This window comes from Temnothorax longispinosus, chromosome 1, assembly GCF_030848805.1.
Source record: "Temnothorax longispinosus isolate EJ_2023e chromosome 1, Tlon_JGU_v1, whole genome shotgun sequence".
NCBI classification, from domain to species: domain Eukaryota; kingdom Metazoa; phylum Arthropoda; class Insecta; order Hymenoptera; family Formicidae; genus Temnothorax; species Temnothorax longispinosus.
The window spans coordinates 10,946,095-10,967,872 of NC_092358.1; the positions used below are offsets into that span (position 1 = coordinate 10,946,095).

Sequence of the window (21,778 nt, forward strand, 5' to 3'; positions counted from 1 at the left end):
TTCACTCGTTTCTACGAACAAATTTACTCTTAACAAGATTTTTCTATTTTACTAAAAGAACAAATTTTATTATTTCTATAATATCGAATAATTGATTATGATACAGCGAAATTTGTTCGCTTTTACGTTAAATTTTCTATATCAGTAATAGTTTCGCTGGAAAAATTCCTTTTTTGGAAATACCACTCTTATTTACCATTGTCAAAATGTTGACGATGTCTGGTAGAACGCGAAAGCACTTAATGTTATCGGTCGTCTGTTTATCGAAAAGCAATAGGCTGCGCTCGCCGTTATTCAGATAACATAAAAATATACAATGTAAATGATAAACAGAGCGATGAGTAGAAGCTAAGCGGACACTTGAAACCAGTCAAGTCACCTCCAAATCGTGCAAGTGTTGTCCTTGCTGGCGGTAATTATAGTATCCCCCGTATATGAAAATGCGCAAGCGAAAACATCGTCGGTGTGTCCTTTCAATTGCTGAAAGCAGGAGCCATCGTCCGCGGACCACAGCCTGGCTGTTTTGTCCAAGGAGGCAGTTAGAAGTTGATGGCCATTCGGACTGAAGCAAACTAAAAATTTGTAGGTTTTTAGCACATTTACATAGATTATTATATCTATATATTTATATATTTAGACACTTATATATGTAGCACATAGATATAGAATAGACGTGTTTGTTTGCGATAAAAAAATTTGCCTTTTGACACTTCCTCTCGATGGCCTTTCGTGAGAGCCAACTGTTGAAAATTGCTGCTTATATCCCAAACTCGCGCGGTAGTATCGCTGCTGGCTGTCGCCAGTCTCTTGCCGTTGTTGTCGAAAGCGAGATCCAAAACTTCATCGTCGTGTCCCAACAACGTAGCCAGGCAAGAATTCATTCTCGCGTCCCAGACCTTCGCGCTTTTATCCATTGAGGACGACGCGATCAATGAACAGTCGTAATTATACAGGCAGTTGGACAACTCCGCGCGATGGCCGATTAACACGCTCGTCCGTCTATAGGATTGTAAATCAAAAGTATTTTATCCTTGATCAAATTTCACACTAGACGTCATACAAAGGAAAAAAAGATTGTTTCGAAAAAATATGATTTTATAGAGCTTACATTACGACATGCTAACAAGAGAAAAAAGATGAGAATGCAATCATTTGATATTTTATGTAATTTCACGTAAGTCACGCGTTAGACTTAAGAGATAGTAATAAGATAAGATAATACACGAGATAAGAGGAAAACCCACGCAAATGTTCTCGTATCCCAGATGTTCACGGTTCTGTCGAAGGAACCCGATATAATCTGATTTCCATCGTCGTTGTAATGCAGCGCAATAACTTCCGCCGTGTGTCCCCGTAACGTGCCTAATTCCTGACCTGCCGAATCCAAATCGTGTCTCTCGCATAAAAAGTTTACGACGTATCTTATTTTTATTCGGGGAAACCATGTCGGATGTAGATAGCGTTCTTAGTGTTCTTGAGTTTAAAAATTATATCAAATAATTAAATAACAAAACCAGGAACTTGTCTAATCTAATCTGTTCGCTTTAGAAACAACTAAACGTGTGTGTTTAAAAAACATTTGTCCATTGCACTAAATAACTAAATGTATTAAAGCCATTTCTGGTATCAATCAATGGCAATTAATATTTCGTTAAAATTCTAAATTGTCTAAATTGCCTTTCAGAGAGACAACTGAGAGTTCGAGACAATTTGGTGACGTTCTTTAAGCTCGTTTAATTAGAACTAGAGTATCAGGCAGCCGCTGCGATAACGTAAAGCCGGTAATAATTGGATAATAGCAATGAGTACGGTATACAAGAATACGTTAACTGCTCTCGCATATTGTTTGCACGCTGCTGTGTTCGAGCATCGCGAAGTGGACTCGACAGTATGGCATGTTGCTCGCCCGATCGATCCGTGAACTGGTACAAATCGAAGCGCACGTTTATTATGTGAGATAACATTGCGATATTTTCAATACCGGTTTCTATATGGAATATTTTTGATGTCGCGTCGATGGAGCCCGTCGCGAGCTTGCAACGCGTCGGTGAGAATTTAGCCACCACCACTTCCGCATCGTGACCCCACATGGTTGCGAGGCAGTGACCCGTCCGCGAACACCAGACCTTCGCCGTTTTGTCGAAGGACCCGGTCACAATTTTGTCTCTGAAATGGTAAACGACGATAGGACTAACATCACAGACAGCACTGCAATGTTCAAAATCAGGACGTAAGACTGTCTTTAAGGCAGCCCAATGTCCAGAATTAGCACAAGACGTCTTTAAGACAGCACAATGTCCAGAATCAGTACAAGACGTCTTTAAGATAGCACAATGTTCAAAATTAGGACATAAGACGTTCTTTAAGACATCTTATGCCCCGATTTTGGACATTGTCTGGGATATGCGCCGTTATTGCAACGTACGTAATGTATAACGCGCGTTATACATTAAAAAAGAAAATCTCGGCCGCGGTAAGTCGCACGAGTTCTGCGCCTTACTTTCAATCCCGGATCAATATAGTCGCGACTAACTCTGAATTATTGTAACTAACTCACGAAGTCGGATTGTTGAACGAGACGGCATAGACCACGTTCTTATGGCCTTCGAGAGTAAAAAGCTCCGCTCCACTGTCAATGTCCCAAACTTTACAAGTTCGGTCATAGCTTCCCGTCAAGCATCTGTCGATCGAACGGATGACATGTGTCGATTATACGCTACGCTACACTTCGACAAGTTGTTCGCTGCTAATAATTTATTCTTAACGCTTTTACATATTTTATATCTTTCTCTTTTAGTAGCTCTTAAATCGATTGTGCCCATATCATGGAACTTAATTAACGTAAAACATTATTTACTTCATGTAAATTTTACAAGTTTTCATTAATAATTAAGCGACAGTTTTAATGTGGAGTACCTTTTACCTAGTTTATCGAACGCTATATTAGTGACTGGCAAAAGATGTGTCTGTAAGGTTTTGTATTTGTAGTAGCGCTTAGTATTTGTATCGCAAACTTTACTCTGCAGCTTCTGCAAAGTTTCAACTAACTGGTCCATTACACTTTCGGTTATTATAGGTTCGGCCGCTTTTATGCTTTCCGCTAATGCTCTTACGTCCGTTCTGGAAAGTAAATTGTTTAATTGCTATAAAATTGCTCGCTTTATTCCGCGATCTTGCGATCAAATGTATAGCTTCATACTCGAAGTAAAATAAAGGCAAATATAAAATAATAATTAAACAGCTATACGTTGCTGTACGACGAATAAAAAAGCTAAATGTGAAAGCTAAATCTGATCCGATCTGATCTTACTCGGCGGACAAGTCCAGTAAATCGATCATTTTTGTCTTGATGTCACCGCCTTGCGTGTACTCCAGAGCGAGACCTAAAAGGATTTAAACCTAATTAAGTATGTTATTAGTATTTTCTGAAGTATGCTATACTAAATTAATTTTTAAAAACCCGAGAGAGCGCGGTCAGGGGGAGGCAACATCATTAATGCACCCTGTACATCGTCTGTTTACCTGGTGGGAAATAACGAAGCAAGAATTTCAGCAGCCTCATGTGGACATTCCAATTAGGATGCGTCCAGTGTTCCAGACAGGGTTGCGATTCACTACTATTTGACACGGGGGAGGCACGGGATTTAATTATAAAATGTGGATCACGCGTCAGGGATTACGTATCACGAAAGGTGCGTTTTCTCCGCGCCAGCCAGACCAGCCGGAGCTGTCAAAACCGCGTTTTGTTTTGTTCGTTCGTTCGTCCGTTCGTTCGTGCGTGCGTGCGTGCGTGCACGTCAGTCAGACACGTTGTCTTGTGCAAACGCTTGTGCGTTGCCTAGCGCTGGAGATTTGGTTGCTAAGGCTCGCTTGATCAATTTCAAGCACTAGATCGATCAAATTATACTTATGAAAAGCATATAATTAATATAAAAATAGATAAGATACGATCAAATCATTTTATCATATAATAGCTGATGTTGTTTCAAAAGACGAAAGGAAAAAATAATTATTATTATTGTATATATTCTTCGTTACAAAGTTATACAGTTGCGTTACCCTGATGGAAAAATGTCTCAGAATTTTTTATATTATTAAATTAGAATTTTTATAAAAATTTTCAGATTTTCTCAGAATGCTCAGAATTTTTTAGATTTTTTATACAAATTGGAAAGTTTTCAGAAAAACTCAGACAAAATAATAATAATTATTTCAGATTTTCCCGCCAACACATCTTTATAAAAATCTGAATAAATATGAGAAAAATCTGTGCAATTTATCAGAATTTTATACATATGAATATACTGAAATATTCCGAAAATCTTTATCTAATTATTTCTGCAGAAAGTATCTGAGAAATTTTATATATTTTTTTTCAGGATTTTTTATATAAATCTGAATTCTTACAAAATTTCTAAGAAAAATATTTTTCACTAAGGTACATAAATAATATTCTTTATTATTAAACTTTTTTTTAATTTTTTTATTAGTTGTATAGCAGAGAATGGTCACATATTAGTCTTTTTTGTGAGATTTAGCGAATTTAGAGGGTTTCTAACTTTCTGTATTTTAGCGGAAGTATATGTATATTCGACGGAAGTTCATAAATCCGCGGGACCGTTGTCTCTCTCCATTGTTTATCGAGCTTGTCGGAAAAGTATTGTTTGTACATACTAAAGTGCAATTATAATTTTTCGCAAATTAAACCGCCGTTTATTCGTATTTTTCTATCGATAATGATTGCATTAAAGATCTGTTATCGACGGAGTAGAAAAGTGAGAAACCGCACAGCATGTTACCTACTGAAAAGTTTCGTGGACGTGGTTACGTAGTTCAATATTTACATTTTGCGAACGTAGAGGCGTATTGCCCAGTATTGCCCAACAACGTCGCAAAAAAAGAACACGGTTTTCACTGTTTTCAGTCTTTGCTCCGATTGTTTTCATATCTTTTTGCTGCCATAGCAATTGTTTTTTTTTTTCCGTTAATCTTTTTGTCTTTGACATTATGACATTGCTGAAATATTCGGACATGATATAACGATATGTATGAAACGAATTAAATTATATTTCCATTTAACCTGATATTTTTCTTAAACTAAGTGACAATTTTATATTTTATAAAAACCAGCCGTTTAATTTCTATGAGATGCAGTTTTAAACGTTCTTCACATATTGTCAATTATTGTTAGCAATACGTTACGTCAGAATATGCAAGTTTTGAGATGTCTGTAGATTACAGCAACAGATATGTATTTGAAGCTGAATGGTATGACCAAGTTGCCTGTATGCTGAAGAAATTTTATCTGTATTATTATCCATCTGATAATACTGTCGAATTGGTACGTGCAAATTAGTATTACATATGTTTATACACCATATGTGTTTATTCCAAACTCAAGCACCTTAAATATCTTTACTATTTTAAATAATATTAAAAAAATGATATAAAATGTATAATTTGTGCATTACAAATTGCATCTATTTCTTTAAAGTAATTATGCATTTTCTATATGTCAATTGATTTAATTATCTCATTATTCAGTACGTTAAAGTATTAAAGTAAAATAATTTAGAAATTAATATTTTTCAAGATATTGTATATTTTATATCAAGATATATCAAAATAAAGTATTAAATGTCTTGTAAAGTATTAATCTTTTTATAATTTTATCTTAATATATATTTTATATGCAAAATGACTAGAGGAATCGTATGATGTAAGAAAAACCATATAGTTTTATTTTAAAATCAAGTTGCTCTCTCTTTAAATGTTCTTTATGCGTCCATGCACAATAAATGTTGGGACTATATGTGTGTGTGCTCTATTTCAGTTTGACTTAAAAACAAAGAAGACTTTCCTAAGAAGAACAACATGTGAAGGCATTACAGCTAAAGACTTTTATGTCGGTACTGTAATAACAATATTTTCAAGATGCATCAAAATTACAGGTTACGCAGATACCTGTACCAAAACCAAATTAGAAACTCAACTACAAAAGTAAGTAGACAAATAATTTTTATATATGATTTCTTTGGTATTTAAATATTTTTACTTAATTGACATAATTTTACTCTTTCAGGGTTTTTGTATTTCTGAAACCAGATGTTATTGACAAAATGGGTGAAATATTGAAAGCCATTATAAATTATGATTTTTATATCACAAATATAAAAATGATAAGATTAACTCCAAACGATATTGCAGAATGTAATCTTGTAAAAGACGAAATCGATAAGACGTAAGTTAAATTTTGTATTGCTAACAATTGCTAACATTGTCCTAAAAGTAAACCGTTTATTATTTTTTAGTAAATTTTAGATACTGTAGCTATAAAAGTTTATTTCTAGGTCTGTTATAAATTATCTTATATCTGGCCCTGTCGTTGCTTTAGAATTATTAGGAGGAAATGGTATAATGAGGTGGCAAGAACTGGCAGGCCCAGAAGATAGTAAGGATGCACGTTCAATAGCAGCATCTTCATTAAGAGCTTGTTATGGAAAAGATGATATACATAATGCCGTATATGGATCCAAAGATACTGAAACAGCAATGCAGGTACAAATTCTAATGTACTATTTAATGTAATATTTAATGTATTATCTAATGTAATAGTTAATCTAAAAACATATATCTTGATATAATATCTGATTGGATATTTTCAGGAATTGCAATACTTCTTTCCTGACTCGAAATGTAAAAATAAAGGTCTGAAAAACACTGCAACTCTACAAAACTGCACCTGTTGCATTATCAAGCCACATGCTGTACAAGAAGGGCTTCTTGGTAAGTTTATTTTGTTTATTATTTAATATGTAAAAAAAGAAAATTGTAAAATAGCAACTAAGGAAATTTTTCATATAACTTTGAAACCTCTATCTGATGTGATATATTCTTTTCAATCAATTTTATTTTATGTTTATAATCCAGGTGCCATTTTCGATGACATTCAGAAAGCAGGCTACACAATCACCGCAGTACAACAATTTTATGTTAATCCAATTAATTCCGAAGAATTTTTAGAAATATATAAAGGTGTTCTTCCTGAATATACCGTAGGTTTCTATATATTTACATACTCTTCTTACAAGTAATTAATTCTAAAGCTGGAAATATTTTCATGAACTTGCTATAGGCGATGGTAGCAGAATTACAATCCGGTCCGTGCATTGTTATGGAAGTGAGCCATAAAGACGAGAGTCCTAACATAGTTGCTGATTTTAGGAATTTATGCGGTCCAATGGATCCGGTAAGTACAGACAACTTTAATTGCTTTGCCTCGCGTTATTGACATACTTATTTGATTACAGGACATTGCACGGCAAATCAGACCGAATACACTTAGAGCCAAGTATGGGAAAACGAAAGTACAAAATGCTATACATTGCTCTGACTTACCGGAAGACGGGATATTAGAGGTAATTACAATTTTAATCACATTTGTCACTTGTTTCTCTTATGTAATTTACGTATGTTGGATCTTTCCAGGTGGAATATTTCTTCAAAATACTCGATGGAATTTAAACCAAATATACTCATACATAACATAAATAGCTAGGTTTGACAATTATTAAATTAAAAAAACTTGAAGTATTTGAATATGTTGGTATAAGAAAATAAATGATTTTTTAAAACAAAATATTAATTCAAGTGTACATCCTGATATTTACAAAAAAGTTCTACAATTGCTGAAATCTATATATAAACGTTTATATTTTCAGTGATTAAAATAAGCGAAGGGTATTATTTTTAATCGCAAGATGATTCAAGTTCTAAGCAGTAAACGTATTTTTAAATAATTATTCAGGAGATTTATGTTTACACGAGAACTTTTTACCTCTCAATATATTAATATTTTTTATTACTATTTTTTAATTTTAGATATACGCTTCTATAATATATGTATATCCGTGTATCTTAATACACATCTCGCTGTGAATATTTCCACTGAGTAAGGGCTTCCGGAGAAAGGGGAGCGTACGTCTAAAGTGACTCGAAGCTAGAGGCCCGAAGCTAGTTTCGCAATGTCCTACTTTGGCATGCGATTACTGTAGATATTGATATTTGCGTAATTATGCGCTCCTCTCACATAACGATCAATATTTTTTAAACCTTATGATACTGAAGTAGAAGTAGAAGTAGAAAAAGTCCATTTTAATCGCTTTTAGTCTTTAATGATAAAATAATCCTATTTTTTCATGGTCTTAGTCTCTCCGTTTTTTTTTTTTTAATTATTCTATTAATTATTTCAGCAGATAAGTTTTGTTTAAACTTTATTTTTTATTATTTAGTTATTCAGACGAGAGAAAAATTCGATAATAAATAATTAAATATATGAAAACTGTTGTGCAATAAACGCTATGCACTAATGTACGTGATATGAATATTGATATAAATTATGCATGATTACATATCGAAAAAAATGTTTTATATTCTATCAGAAGATAAAGCGTCAACTGCCTCCACATATAAAGCTTGTGATCGAAATCAGTTCACAACACTTATCATACACCATACAATGGAACAATTAATTATCTGCAGATTGCAACACTGTAAATTGTTCGGGTGGTCGGTCAGAATAAGTTATTCCATCAACATACACATTGAATTCACCAGTAAATTCCGCGCTGCAATATCGCCGCTGCTTATAATAACCGTCTGTACCTCAAAGAACTACAGGATCTACCGCGATTTAATAACGGCACAATGATGCGTGTCAAGGATTAAGTCTGTAGTCCGTCGGCGATGTAAAACTGCGAAGATGAATCCGTTCCCATCGCATTAAACCAGATAGAGAGGCGAAGAGAAGGAGAGTCAGATTTTCCCACGATACTGTTTAATTCAATTGATAAAGAATTACGGATTGAAAACATTGCGCGATATAATGCTAAATGGTACTGTAGAATAGAAAAATCTATTTTAAAAAATGATGATGCAAAATAGAATATTTAACAGATCATGCAAGGAAGACAATCTCCTTAAATAAAATGATAGCAATCTTGCAAATTGGTAGCAAATTTAATCAAAATTTTGTATTAAAACCGAAACCATCTATGTTAGGCTTGTGTTTCGCTTGCAAAACTTGCGCTGCTCACACACATAAAATGAGAATTGGTGCTAAAATCTGCATAAGCTTCGCTGACATAATCTAACAGCAAACAACAGAAACAAAAATCGAGCGAAAATATGCACGATAAATTGACAGAAAATTTAACGAATACAGCAAGCAAGATTTGCTGTTGCATAACTCGATGCCTTTTTAAATATTTTTAAATAAAAGATATACTTAAGATGATATTTTTAAGGTATTTAATAATATAATACTTAAATTTAAAAATAAAGGCATTTAAAAACGCATATCGCGGACGATCGAGTTATGTCGTAGTAGCAATTAGTCTTGTAGTTTAGTATTTGTTGCCAATGTACATGTGTAATATTAAATTTATGCTCTTATGCATTTCCCCCCCAAAAATAATTAATATTAATAGTTTTACATATTAATAGATAAAACAATTTTTTCATCTGAGGAGAACTAAATAAGAATCGGAAAGAATCAAAATTAATATCTTTATTTACTAGAAGAATGCTACAAAAGAGTACATATTCAATACTATGTCTGACAGACATTTGCATATAACGGTCCGCATTTGCCTACAGATACCCTAGTTTCCTAAAATATTAATTCAATTTTTGCACTTTTTATACCTGTAAACATATTACATATTATTCTGTTTTATATATTCTGTTCTTTTTTACATTTTTTAAATACGATTCAATGTTGAGCCAAGTCGAAGAAAATTCACTCTTCGGTTGCACACATCCTTGCGAGGTGATTCGTCGCAACTTAGTTCGGATCGGTGTATTCGCATACACTCCTTCCTCTCAGCTCGGTAGCTTGTATACCCAGGTGCCAGTATTACGCATGACATCGCGCCGTACGGATCCATCGGTATTTTTTAAGGATCCGTTACTCTCCATATTCGCATTCCGATTTTCGCTTTTTTTTTCACTTCTCCAATTCGTTTTCTTCTTTGCCGTACCTACCTACTCCGAAGCAGTTCTTCTGATTACACGTCAAACTTTTACCTCAAGATTTAAAACAAGACGGAAGTACTACTTAATTACATATTACGCAGGTATTTTCCATTCTGATGAGACACAACATTGTTATTAATTTGTACACGTATATAATACAAATAATATGTGAAAAAGCATTGTGCCAAGTAAATGGAAAGGCAATGTAATATTCGAATATTTTAAAAACAAGAACATAAAATTCCGAAACTCTTTGACAATATTAATCGTTAATACGATTTGCGATATATTAGCACGTTATAACGTGTGTTGCGAAGTATTAATAATAACAAAATTTATAATAAATTCTTTATATATATATAGCAAGCCCTAAAGAGACTTTATATTAAACTAGAAGAAGTAATAATTACCCGATCTTTATTTAACTCAATTTGCTCTCATTATGCTAAAATGCTCGTCGGTTAAATAAAGACTATTGTATACAAATGTCATCTATCATGCGACATATGTTCCTTTATTTCATGACATAAAAGCTAACTACAGATACTATAAACTACTAAAGGTATTTGCAGCATGCGCGCGAATCAAGAAGGAAGTAATTGCTCCATAGTCTCGGCGCGATAATAGCATATTTAAATAATCGTTTGAAAGTTTTTCCTGGAGATGTTATCCAAGGCTACTCGAGCGTAATATTTTCATAGAAATCCTCATAACAATGTTACTTATTTGTTCTCTATATACGGAAATCTTTAGTTCGAGACATATGTTATTCGCACATACTTGGTCATTTTCTTCATTGTTTTCTACTTTTTGACTTATTTCTTCGTTAGTTTCTTATGTGTGGTAATTATGTAGTCTTACACGTTCGACATATTATAATTAGGCGAAATATATGGATAACCTGGAATAACGATTTGCTCTTTTTTTAAACTTTAGTATATGTAATTAGTTTAGGTGTCTTATCGTTTTCAAAGGCGATTGGTCGCAAAAAGTCATTATTTGTTTATTTGTAATTCGTCGCGTGTTCTGACATTTTAAAACCTGGAATAACGATTTGGTCTTTTTTAAACTTTAGTATATGTAATTAGTTTAGGTGTCTTATCGTTTTCAAAGGCGATTGATCGCAAAAAGTCATTATTTGTTTCGTAATTCGTCGCGTGTTCTGACATTTTCGTAATGAGAACAATTCGCATACGTTGCAACATTATGAAACAATAAAGTGGCACCATAATCTTGTAAATCGCTATGTAATTGTATAGATGCTATCTAATCTGATATAAAAAACATTCTTACCTGCTTTAAAAATCAATCGCGGCACAAATATATATTTGCCACTTTGCAATCTTTATTGCCTACGGAAAATCGCACATTGCGGGATTTTATCAATGCAGTATATGTATACCTAACACTTTACGAGATACGTATAATATGCAAAAAATAATGTATTTTTTATTACATTTTTATTGCTTTTCGAGAAATTCTTTGAAAATGTTTTCAATAAGAGAAGCTCTCTTTCTCTTTCTCATGTTGCATTATTATCCGTAATCAAATGAATCATGTATGCCACTTTTTGATGTATTATAAGATGAAATTATCTGACATTCACTGCCAACGAGGAAATTCTAACTGTTCTTAAAGAGAGAGAGAGCATGGTTCTATGCACATCCACAATCTTTCATCCATAGGACATGTCAAACCTTGAGTGGAGAACGGGTCTGCTCAGCATTGCTAAGTGCTTGGCGAATAGTTGCATAGATAAAGTATAGTTAAAATTTACATTATCTTTTCTCTAAGCTTATTTGCTATTTATATATTTTTCAATTTCAAGCCGTTTCATAAAAATAAATGCAAAATTTTTAGTTTATTTTTAATTTTGGATTTTTTAAAGAACCCTTTATTTAGAACTCTTTTCAAAGAATCCTTTAATTCTCATATTTTTCGATCACTAAGATTGTAAATATTCAAACAAATTATCTAAATATTAAAACCTTAAATTATTTGTCATCAGTTTAACAAAAAAAAGCCTAAAGAAAAGAGCAAAATAATTATTCCCCTTTTTTGATATTTGAACAAAAAATGTTTTTTGTTATCGCATCATCGTTAATTGAGTTTCGAAATCCGTGAACTTCATGCTCAAACATATTTCCGAAAATTATCCGTGAAATTTTGTCTCAAATTCTGAATCATATTCTTCCATGGCGATCTATTGAGAAGACAATCATATATATCTTCGCCTTCTTCCGCAAGGTCTGCCGGCGTACAAGTTATGCAATTAAAATAATAATGATGCTCGCTCCGAATGCCGGTAACAACTAACAACGAGCAATTTCATGTTGATTACGATGCTCCATCTCGTAATTGGTAATACCGACGAAGCATTGCAAAAGTACGTTCGCCGTGCTACTACCGTGCAGCTACACTTCAAAAAATGATGATAATATCGGTCGATTACACAATCTGTTACACCTGAACAAAACATACTCCGCTTTTGCATACGGAACATTGAGCTTTTGGACATACAATATACTTTTTTTTTACAACAAGTCAACAAATAGATTTACGCAAATTAAACTTTCCTGACAACAAGTAATTCGTACGTTCGGTCAATCGATACGGTAAACGTTTTATTTATTCCAACCAGCGGAAGTTGATGTTGATGTATGTATGCCACGAGGTAGAAGGTATTGTAAAACTGTTACATAAAAAGACGTGACATTCGTATTGGCAGTATTTTGTGCCATGGCCACCGTGTACATTTCAATAACAGTGATGGGACGACTGACCAAATTAACGTTAATTATAAAGTCTTCATTTTATTACGAATCAAATAAAAGTTATTCACAAAGTCATTATAAAATTGCTGTGATTATCGAAAAATATCTGGTTAAACGCAGAGAATGGAACAATAACGTACGGCGGAGACACGCACAATACAGATTGAACATCGCTCACGCTCAATTAATTCAACGACGTCAATTCAAATCCAGAGACGCACAAAACATCAAAATGATAATGCTCAAAAGCTTCTTCAGGAGAATCAGCAAGGATTTCCGTCAGAAAGAGCTGATGCCGCTGAAGTTAATATTTTTTATTCACGCTTCCAGTAAGTAAAAAGCAATTTTCTACAGTCAAATGTAACAGCCTACGCTCTTTCTGTTTCCTTAATCATATCTTAATTCCCTAATCAATCAAATAATTAAGTAGAATTAAAAGTAAGTAAAAGTAAGCAAAACAATATTTCTGGCGCGGTAACGAGTCTTTTTGCTGTGGTTTTGCTTCAGCACTTTACGTATTGTATCCGTACTTGACTATACACATGAGAGAATTGGGAATAAACGTGGAAGAGACTGCGATAATGAGTTCTATCACTCCACTTGTGGCCATAGTGATGCCGCCGCTTGCCGGTATGTTAGCCGACCGGATAGGAAATTTCAGAGTGAGTTATCTAACTTTCCTCGATAAAAAATATCAAGATAATACCAATGTATGAGCGAGATACTTTCACCATCGACTGGAGATGCGCGAACTATTTGAATATAAATCAATTCGAATCGAATCGAATGAGACTTAATTCGGTTCGAATTCGAATTTCTATGATTCAAATCCGAACTATTCAAAAATTTTGAATCTAGACGGTTCGAGTACGAATCATATATATTGTCAATCTTATAAAATTATATTTCCCATTAATAAGCAAAAGTACGGTCATGTTAATAGATTCACTCAGTGAGTACCTTCATATAATATTACAATCACTCACTAAGCGGCTGAGTAGCCGCTTTAAAAGTTTAATTCAAAATTTTGACATGCCATGTAACCCTATCAAATTGAAAGTAAAAGTTTGAATAGATATGCGTAAAAAAATAGTAAGCTATATATATTGATAATAAATTTAACTATATTATTTTATTTTAATTTCTATGCATGTAATTGAATAATGTTATTGGATATACTATGTTAGAATATTTTAATAATTTATCTGCGATTTTTCGTTTAATTATTTTAGTTACTGCGACATTAAATAAAATATATTTTATTAGTTTTATATTAAATATTTATTTTTTTTTTTTTTTTTTTTTAGAGTGTATATTATATTGTATAATCAATATTATTTTTCTATATTAAAATATTCTCTTGTTATCTACGTGTCAAAATTTAATCTAATAATAATGATATTGTTAATTAAAAATTATATTTCAATGATTCGATTCGAATGAGATGTTGTCGATTCGATTTGACATAAAAAATCCTTGATTCGTACACCTCTGTCATCAACCATTCGAATTTTTCTCGTCCACCTTTACCATTTTGCCATTTATTTCTTCACGTCTTGTGTCACTATCTACACGTATACTTGTGAAAATAGCATATCACTGAGACCTTTAACGATCAATCTTTCTGACAGATTTTACTATCGATATTTTCCACGTTCGGAGGTTTAGCGGCGTTATTGCTATTACTGGTGCCGATCGGCAGAGTGACAGTAGATTTCCCAGAGAGGATAGTCATGGACCTCGGCTGTGAAGGTAGAAACGGTTCGCTACTACATACAATGAGCCAGGCTCATCCGTGTGAGATGCAGCTAGAATCGGAGATCGCTGTAAAAGTAGAAAGTTGTGGGTAAGCAAAAAGTCGCAATTACATAGCATTAGCTCCGTCGCAGGAATGAAATAACGTTGCGAATTCATTGTGTTACGTAATATATCACTTACATAATATTTAAAAAATGTTATTCTTTTTTCTTTCTCTGTGTTGAGCCCAAAGCATGTGTTTTTTTTTTTGTCTTTTGTCTTGTAAATCCTTTTATTATCATTAATGCCTTGAAGATACAATATTCTAACATTTTAGAGACATTTTCTAGTCCATTGTATATTATGTCATTAATTTAAATCACGTAGCGCATTGAGGAAGTTATTGTTATCACGAATAGTAATCTCGTGCCATCGCGATAAACGCTTTGTCACATAAACACGTACCTATATATATACAAACATGTAAAACGCATATATACATATATGTATATAGACATACTCTGTTGGAAAATTTTTGTAGTTTTGTTAAAAAGAGTCCTTGTGTTAAAATTTTTGTGTAAAATAATCAACACATTATTAAAATATTGCATCAATTACAATTATTAAAACAATTAAAAAAATATGTTAAAGTAACACAATTTAAACGTATTTATTAAATCTGTTAAAATTTACAGAAAAAGGGTGTTGATTTTATTTTACAATCTTAATTTCAACATAGTTATGTGTTAATTGTACACATAATTAACCTCAAGTTATTACGATCAGAATTCCTTTCTGTTGAAATATTTTAACATATAGTATAGGTGTTACCATTTAACACATCCTTACATATAGGACATACATCCAAACACATAATTTAACATATTATATGTTAAATTAACACAAAAATTTGAGTGGACCGTTTGGGACATGTGATTTATGTTATATTTAACACAAATTAAACTGTTTTCCAACAGTGTATAAACATTCCGTTTTCCTGTTTGATTCAAATTAATTTGAACAACTCCAACTCTGAATGAGATTCCATGAATGTTACTATTTATTATAATGACGTTTTAATAATAGTCGAGCCATAAAAGAGTCATAAAGTTACAGAGTGACATTTTAAACGGTTTCTTTGAAGTCATTTATTTACAACCCTATATACTGGACAAAGTTCAAACATTAGCAAATTTTTTTTCGCAGATTCGTGTGTCGCGTAGAAACGAACAACGAGACGGATCGAGGTCTGATTCTAAGATCGAGGCTTTACACAGTCCGACATCTCAATTTTCAGACTGGCGTTAATACCTCATACAAATATATTGTCGCGCAGAGCGACTTGTCAACGGTACGTTGCGCATTGAACGTATGTTAACAAAACTACCTGTTACTGAGTTACGGATACTCGATACTTATAATATCGAATAACGGATAAGCGGTGAGCTTAGGTAGTAAGGTAGACATACCGGTTGCCGGCCAACGCACGAAGAGAGTACAGTGCAATGTGTACGCATTGCTAAATCTGTCGATTAAAACTACTTGGCTGTACTTGCAGCATTACATTACATAGCCCATTTTTTTTAATGTCAAAAAGAATGTTTTATTACCTTGACATTACCTTCAGCAAAGTATCGAACGCAAAAGAATTTTTAAAAATAAATTCCAGAATTTAAATAGTAAAATTTTATTTTTGTACATTTTTGTATTTTATGTCTTACTATATGTATATCTACTATCTTTACTATATATTTTTATGGACATATCGTTTTATGCATAATAACATTACGAGGCTAATAAATGTTATTATATCTTAATTACAGAGTACTAGTCAACAGGAAGATATAAAGGAACGTCGGCAATTAAGAAATAATGAATTTTTTAAAACTACTATCCGGCAAGTCTCGAAGACACACTATTTCTTTCCAACAGATCAGCTGTTCTCATTTTCATGTACGTCCCCGTCGGGACACGTCCAAGATACCGATAACTTTACTATCGAAGCATCACATAAAATGCACAGAAATTATACGTCATGCGCATTTGATAGTTTAATAAAATCGAAGGTAGAAGAAGAATCGTATACTTCGTAACATAATTATATTCGTGTGTATCCGAAAACATCTAAAGATTGGCAATAATCCAGGAATTATCGTCATCTTTTTATATTTTATGTATCATAAATTAAATTTCTAAAAAAAATGAACTAAAATACTTACTAGGCCAGTCATATTAGACTAATTTAGGGGGTTAACCTTCCAATTAATCTTCCCAGGTTGCAACCACCATAAATCGCTTTGATTTGAGGTGCTATAAGTGGGATTTATTTTGCTTCGCAAAATTAACGCGCAATAAAAAGTTATCAACAATATTATCAACAAAAAACGCGATTTTTTTATTTTTTCTCAAATATCTCGAAAACTAAGCAAGATAGAGTAACTAACTATACGTACCTTTTTTGTAGAGCGTAAAATTATCTATAATAATTATCAGAACATCATTTATCGTCAAGTCAGTCGTTTAGCTTGCACGCGCCGTCAAAGTCCGAGACTCGGATCCCGAAAACCCTCGATTTCATCGTTTTTTTTATGTTGCGCCGGTGATTTTTTTCCGTCATTTAAAATGGAATTAAAAATCCCCAACCCCCCCCCCCCCAATCACACATCATCTGAGAACTACAAAGAATACTTTTCATGGTGTAACCGATTTTTTAGACTCTTTTTCTTTAGTTTGTAACTGTGTAAGCAAAAAATTTTGATTTTTTTGAATAGTCTTAGTTTTTCGCTGTTTTGAGGCCTTAGAATTTATTTGAAACGAATTTTATCGTATGCATCTTGTTGTGGACGAAATTTGCAACAAAAAAGGACCCTTGTATTTTTACAAACGCTGATTTTTTTATTAACGCGCAAAGTTATCCAATATTGCGCACAGGTCGGATAACGTTTGTTTTACACCAAAATAATTATTTTTCATTAAAAATCACGTGATTTTTCACATTATTATTGAACCATATTGCAAAAAACGGCTTTGCAATATGGTGCAATAATAATGCGAAAAATTACGTATATATTTTAATAAATGGTGGTTGCAACCTGGGAAGATTAATTGGAAGGTTCGATATCTAATATAACTGGCCTATATACTATTTCTGAAAAAAAAGAGATAAAAACATATCGTATTCCTTTTTTTTTAGGATAACATCAACCGAACGATAAATTATCATTTGTACAAATCGAAAATGAAAAGTTTGAAACAAGATGAAGAGGATTTACAAGAAGAACGGCAAAGGTATTTGACAGAAGAAATGTCCTGGGCCGGAGGAGATTTTCGAAGATCTATTTGCAACGATCCAGATTCTACAGATAATCAAATCACGATTCATATGCGGCTCTATGATCACGAAGCGAATCTAGAAGCAACCGAGCGAGTCTTGAGCGCAAACGAGTGCAAAAAGAAATGCATAGTTACTTTGCCTCGCAACGCAATGTGCACTAACATGAATATGGAAATCGAATACAACATAAAGCTAACGTTCTGGCTTTATCTCGGCATTCGAGTATTCATAGGTATACATATTTCAACGTTCCAACTGTCTCTCAAGATAATTGTGATTTTTAAATCTCTAATCGTTATACAGTTCAGCAAGAAGTAACTTTATTTTAATCCAAGAAAGGAAGTAATCGTTCTTTACAGTATTTTTGATGTTGAATATAATTCCGGCCTCCAAAAAGGTTTTATTTTGTTTAAAAAATTTAATATTAAAGTTATAAAATGGCCATTTTAGATTTCATCTTTAATTAAGCACAAAAAACTACAAGGAATAATTTTTTTTCTTGGAGTTTTTTCTTTCTTCTTAACTGTATTACAGTTATTGTGATATTAGCTTTGACATTATTAATTTTACGAAATAAATATGTACCAAGAAATAAAGGTGTCAAATTCTTTGTTTCAGGTATTATTGGCGGTACAACTTTTGCCATGTTCGAAGGTGCTGTTATAGCAATATTGCGAGAGCAGGAGGCAGATTATGGTCTACAAAGAATTTATGGCAGTATAGGAGGCATGATTTCCTCACCCTTATCGGGTATTCTCATAGATTACGCTAGCAGGGGTAAAGGATACACAGATTTTAGGCGAGTAATTTAATCATGATATATATACAAAATATCCTATAACAGAGGCACAATCGGAAAAGGATAATTCTACATGCCAAGATAAATTGAAAATTTTTCTATACGAGACTTTACTTTCAAGACTCTTTATATATTTATGCGACTTTAAAATTAGATCTTATTGAATCACGAATTAAAGTTTAATGAATTTTTCAGGCCGGCATTTTACCTATACGCGGCATTGAAACTTGGATCGGGTGTCCTCATGTTGCTGATCAACTTAGAATTCAAGGCACCTGCTAGGAACGTTGTGCGCGACGTCTTGACTGTTCTAAGGAACATCGAAACTGCCGTACTCTTTCTCGCATGTTTTATTCTCGGTAAGTTACCAGACTGCTCGATATGACCCGAATTTTCCTACGATGTTTCGCGACAAATTATCTGGACAAAAAGCAGCACTTAAGAGGAAGAAAGATTTCGACAGGTACCGCTTGGGGATACATCGAGTCGTTTCTCTTCTGGCTGATCCAGGACCTGGGTGGATCTAGATCGCTTATGGGTATCACGGTAGCGGTAGGCGGCATCGCCGGCATACCGTTGTTGGCACTCTCAGGACCGATAATATCAAAGATTGGTCACGCGAACGTGCTTTTCATAGGTTTCGTGTTTTACGCCATCAGGCTCGTCGGTGAGTACGACGATAACGGTGCGAAATAATTGACGGAGAACAAACGTGGACACACGCGCGTTTAAAGATATAATGAAGCGCTTCCTGCACAGGCTATTCTTTGATTTACGATCCTTGGCTTACTTTAATCTTCGAGGCATTAGAGTCGGTTACGACGTCTCTCAGCTTTACCGCGGCCGTCACTTACGCGGCGAAATTATCAACCACGTCAACCGACAGCTCGATACAAGGATTGCTTGGCGGGGTTTATTACGGAGTTGGTATGTCATAGATTCACTTAACTGTTCAAGTCTTCTTGGTAATAACAATAAATAACAATTATAATTATAAATTATTAACAATTATAATTATAAGCAAATTATAATAAATATGCACTTAATTTTTTTATTTATAGGCAAAGGCTCCGGAAGCTTGATCGGCGGTTATCTAATGAAATATTTTGGCACCAGACCGACCTATCGGATTTTCGCTGTAGTAACTTTAGTGACCGGCATAATATATTTTATATTCAATATGACTTATTTAAGGAAGCGGTCTCAACTCGAAGGCAATGATATCGTGAAGCGGAAACCGAAAAAAATTAACGAACAAGATAGCCCCGAGAAGCACACGACTGATATTAGCTTAGACGAAAAACCGCGAAGTGAACGAATTATTAACAAGAGCACGATGGAAAATGATAATAAAGCATTTTTGAAAGAAGAATCGCAAAATAACAAAAAAACGGATGAACCGAATTTAACTCAGATCGAAGCTATCAGAAACGCTAGGAACAATGACGGAATTGAACAAAATCTAATTAGAACACATGAGGACAAATTAGCAACAAAGGACAATGCGATTCGAACGAAGATTAAAGAAAGCGATACGCAAGAGAGCTGTTTTATTAATCCGAATTTTGAGACTGATAATTTAAATCAGAGTAAAATTACAGTGGAAAACGAACAGAGCACATCCCAAAACGACAAGCATATCGATTGAGTTTATAGAAGGATTCCTGAGGATTTCTAGTTTAACGGTAGTCAATTAAGGAATTGAATGCAATAACAACGTGAGCAGTTTTATGTAGCTTTAAGAGAGAAAAAAATAAATTTAAAATCTAAAATCTGAATTATTCGAAAGAAAAAAGATAAAAGAGGCAAAAGAAAGAGGTAAAAAATGTATTTATTGGCACATATAATTAGTTAAATAGGGATAACTCTAAAGATTCAAAAAATATGCATTAATAAATTGAACCAACTAATGCATCCAATATATCAATTGTACATAAAAGTGTATATTTATATAAATTTTACTAATTTATCAATAATGTTTTAATAAACACAACGATTAAAACTTTGAAGATTACTCGGAATTGTGACCTTAATTAGGTCCAAGCCAAGGTCATGGAAGCTATGTCCTTTTGTCAATAATTACTATATTATTTATATTATATGTTATAGATATATAAATGTATAATATATAATTTTATTCAGATTATCAAAAATTAAGGATATATACACTATATATATCTACCGCTCAAAAGTTTTATTACATAAGTTATATATTATTTAAACAATGTTAAACAATAATTTGACAAGAAAATAACATAATTTTAAATTTTCGCCTAATTAATGTGGCCGTTTTTTTATTACAGTTTACATTACACAGTTTATCTTACACAGTTTTGGCATCCGGTTGATTAATTTTGTAATTGATTTTTGGTTTCTAGATACACCAACGTGTATTGATAATCTCGGAAAATGTATTTATTATTTATGAGATTTTCCGTACGCAAAATAATTACATGAAATTAAAAAGTAAAGGAAATCAATATAACATTAGTTTTGTGTAAAGTAATAATAATCTTCACTTTAAATTAAGTTTGCTGCAAAAAATTAGAATTTTTTCTATTTTTTCTGGGGTGGCAAATACTTTTGAGTGATAGTGTGTATACAGAGTATTTTAAACCATTTGTTCCATCCTTTCTCCTCGGAAATGGATAGTGGAAAAAGAAATTGGAAAAATTTTTAATTGCCAAGGACTATCTGAATTATCTATATAACGGTGGCATTTTAGTTTTCCGAGAACTTTCGGAAGTAGGATAAGTCTGGGTCTAAAATTTTTAATAGGAACATATAGGTTGAGTGAGATAGATAAGTCGTTAGATAAATCTTTTAAAAACAAACAACTTTTGCTTAACATTTTTGCTTAATATTTTTTTTATATCACTTCCAGTTTATAAGAAAAATAAAGAAATGTCACAGATTATAAGTCATCCATTTTTCCAGACATAAAAAGTTATCGGAAGTTTAAATTAAAATTTTCAAGACCAAACTTATGCGATAAATCGGATGGTGCTTTTAGAAACAAACCAGAAGTAACGAAAACTGCAATGTAGTAAACTCTTAAATTTTTAATTAAAACATAGACGAGTAAGGTATTATTGAATA

General features: G+C 33.0%; 3 protein-coding genes across 5 annotated transcripts; 2 read left to right on the forward strand and 1 right to left on the reverse strand.

Moving 5' to 3' along the window:
* Positions 1–849: 849 nt before the first annotated feature.
* Positions 850–4,225, reverse strand: LOC139808107 (dynein assembly factor with WD repeat domains 1). Of its 2 annotated transcripts, XM_071769770.1 has the most exons (6): positions 3,523–4,219; positions 3,311–3,383; positions 2,917–3,120; positions 2,558–2,680; positions 1,982–2,166; positions 850–999 (listed from the first exon to the last, which is right to left on the reverse strand). In XM_071769770.1, the coding sequence occupies exons 1-6, from the start codon at positions 3,560–3,562 to the stop codon at positions 983–985; spliced, it is 642 nt and encodes a 213-aa protein (XP_071625871.1). In that variant the 5' UTR covers positions 3,563–4,219; the 3' UTR covers positions 850–982. The 2 variants fall into 2 exon arrangements, with proteins under 2 accessions (XP_071625871.1, XP_071625865.1); XM_071769764.1 differs by lacking the exon at positions 850–999 and having other exon boundaries at positions 1,315–2,166; positions 3,523–4,225.
* Positions 4,226–4,777: 552 nt separating this feature from the next.
* On the forward strand, positions 4,778–7,639 carry Nmdyn-d7 (nucleoside diphosphate kinase homolog 7). Of its 2 annotated transcripts, XM_071769751.1 has the most exons (10): positions 4,778–4,907; positions 5,235–5,341; positions 5,834–6,000; positions 6,083–6,241; positions 6,351–6,558; positions 6,666–6,786; positions 6,931–7,055; positions 7,136–7,249; positions 7,311–7,418; positions 7,489–7,639. In XM_071769751.1, the coding sequence occupies exons 1-10, from the start codon at positions 4,793–4,795 to the stop codon at positions 7,522–7,524; spliced, it is 1,260 nt and encodes a 419-aa protein (XP_071625852.1). In that variant the 5' UTR covers positions 4,778–4,792; the 3' UTR covers positions 7,525–7,639. The 2 variants fall into 2 exon arrangements, with proteins under 2 accessions (XP_071625852.1, XP_071625844.1); XM_071769743.1 differs by having other exon boundaries at positions 7,311–7,639.
* A 2,261-nt stretch (positions 7,640–9,900) lies between these two features.
* On the forward strand, positions 9,901–21,001 carry LOC139809256 (uncharacterized). The gene is made up of 12 exons (XM_071772018.1): positions 9,901–10,136; positions 12,930–13,138; positions 13,317–13,471; positions 14,441–14,655; positions 15,753–15,897; positions 16,370–16,612; positions 17,740–18,112; positions 18,499–18,679; positions 18,875–19,038; positions 19,143–19,346; positions 19,439–19,606; positions 19,741–21,001. The coding sequence occupies exons 2-12, from the start codon at positions 13,042–13,044 to the stop codon at positions 20,325–20,327; spliced, it is 2,532 nt and encodes an 843-aa protein (XP_071628119.1). The 5' UTR covers positions 9,901–10,136; positions 12,930–13,041; the 3' UTR covers positions 20,328–21,001.
* Positions 21,002–21,778: the final 777 nt, after the last annotated feature.

Coding starts and splice junctions, on each gene's coding strand:
- LOC139808107 (XM_071769764.1), bottom strand. CDS start 3,562: ATGAGGCTGCTGAAATTCTTGCTTCGTTATTTCCCACCAG. Junction 3,384..3,522: donor GCTTCGTTATTTCCCACCAG/GTAAACAGACGA, acceptor AAATCCTTTTAG/GTCTCGCTCTGGAGTACACG. Junction 3,121..3,310: donor TTACTGGACTTGTCCGCCGA/GTAAGATCAGAT, acceptor TTTACTTTCCAG/AACGGACGTAAGAGCATTAG.
- Nmdyn-d7 (XM_071769743.1), top strand. CDS start 4,793: ATGTTACCTACTGAAAAGTTTCGTGGACGTGGTTACGTAGTTCAATAT. Junction 5,342..5,833: donor CTGATAATACTGTCGAATTG/GTACGTGCAAAT, acceptor GCTCTATTTCAG/TTTGACTTAAAAACAAAGAA. Junction 7,056..7,135: donor GTGTTCTTCCTGAATATACC/GTAGGTTTCTAT, acceptor AACTTGCTATAG/GCGATGGTAGCAGAATTACA.
- LOC139809256 (XM_071772018.1), top strand. CDS start 13,042: ATGATAATGCTCAAAAGCTTCTTCAGGAGAATCAGCAAGGATTTCCGT. Junction 13,139..13,316: donor ATTTTTTATTCACGCTTCCA/GTAAGTAAAAAG, acceptor GTTTTGCTTCAG/CACTTTACGTATTGTATCCG. Junction 19,039..19,142: donor TCTCGCATGTTTTATTCTCG/GTAAGTTACCAG, acceptor AGATTTCGACAG/GTACCGCTTGGGGATACATC.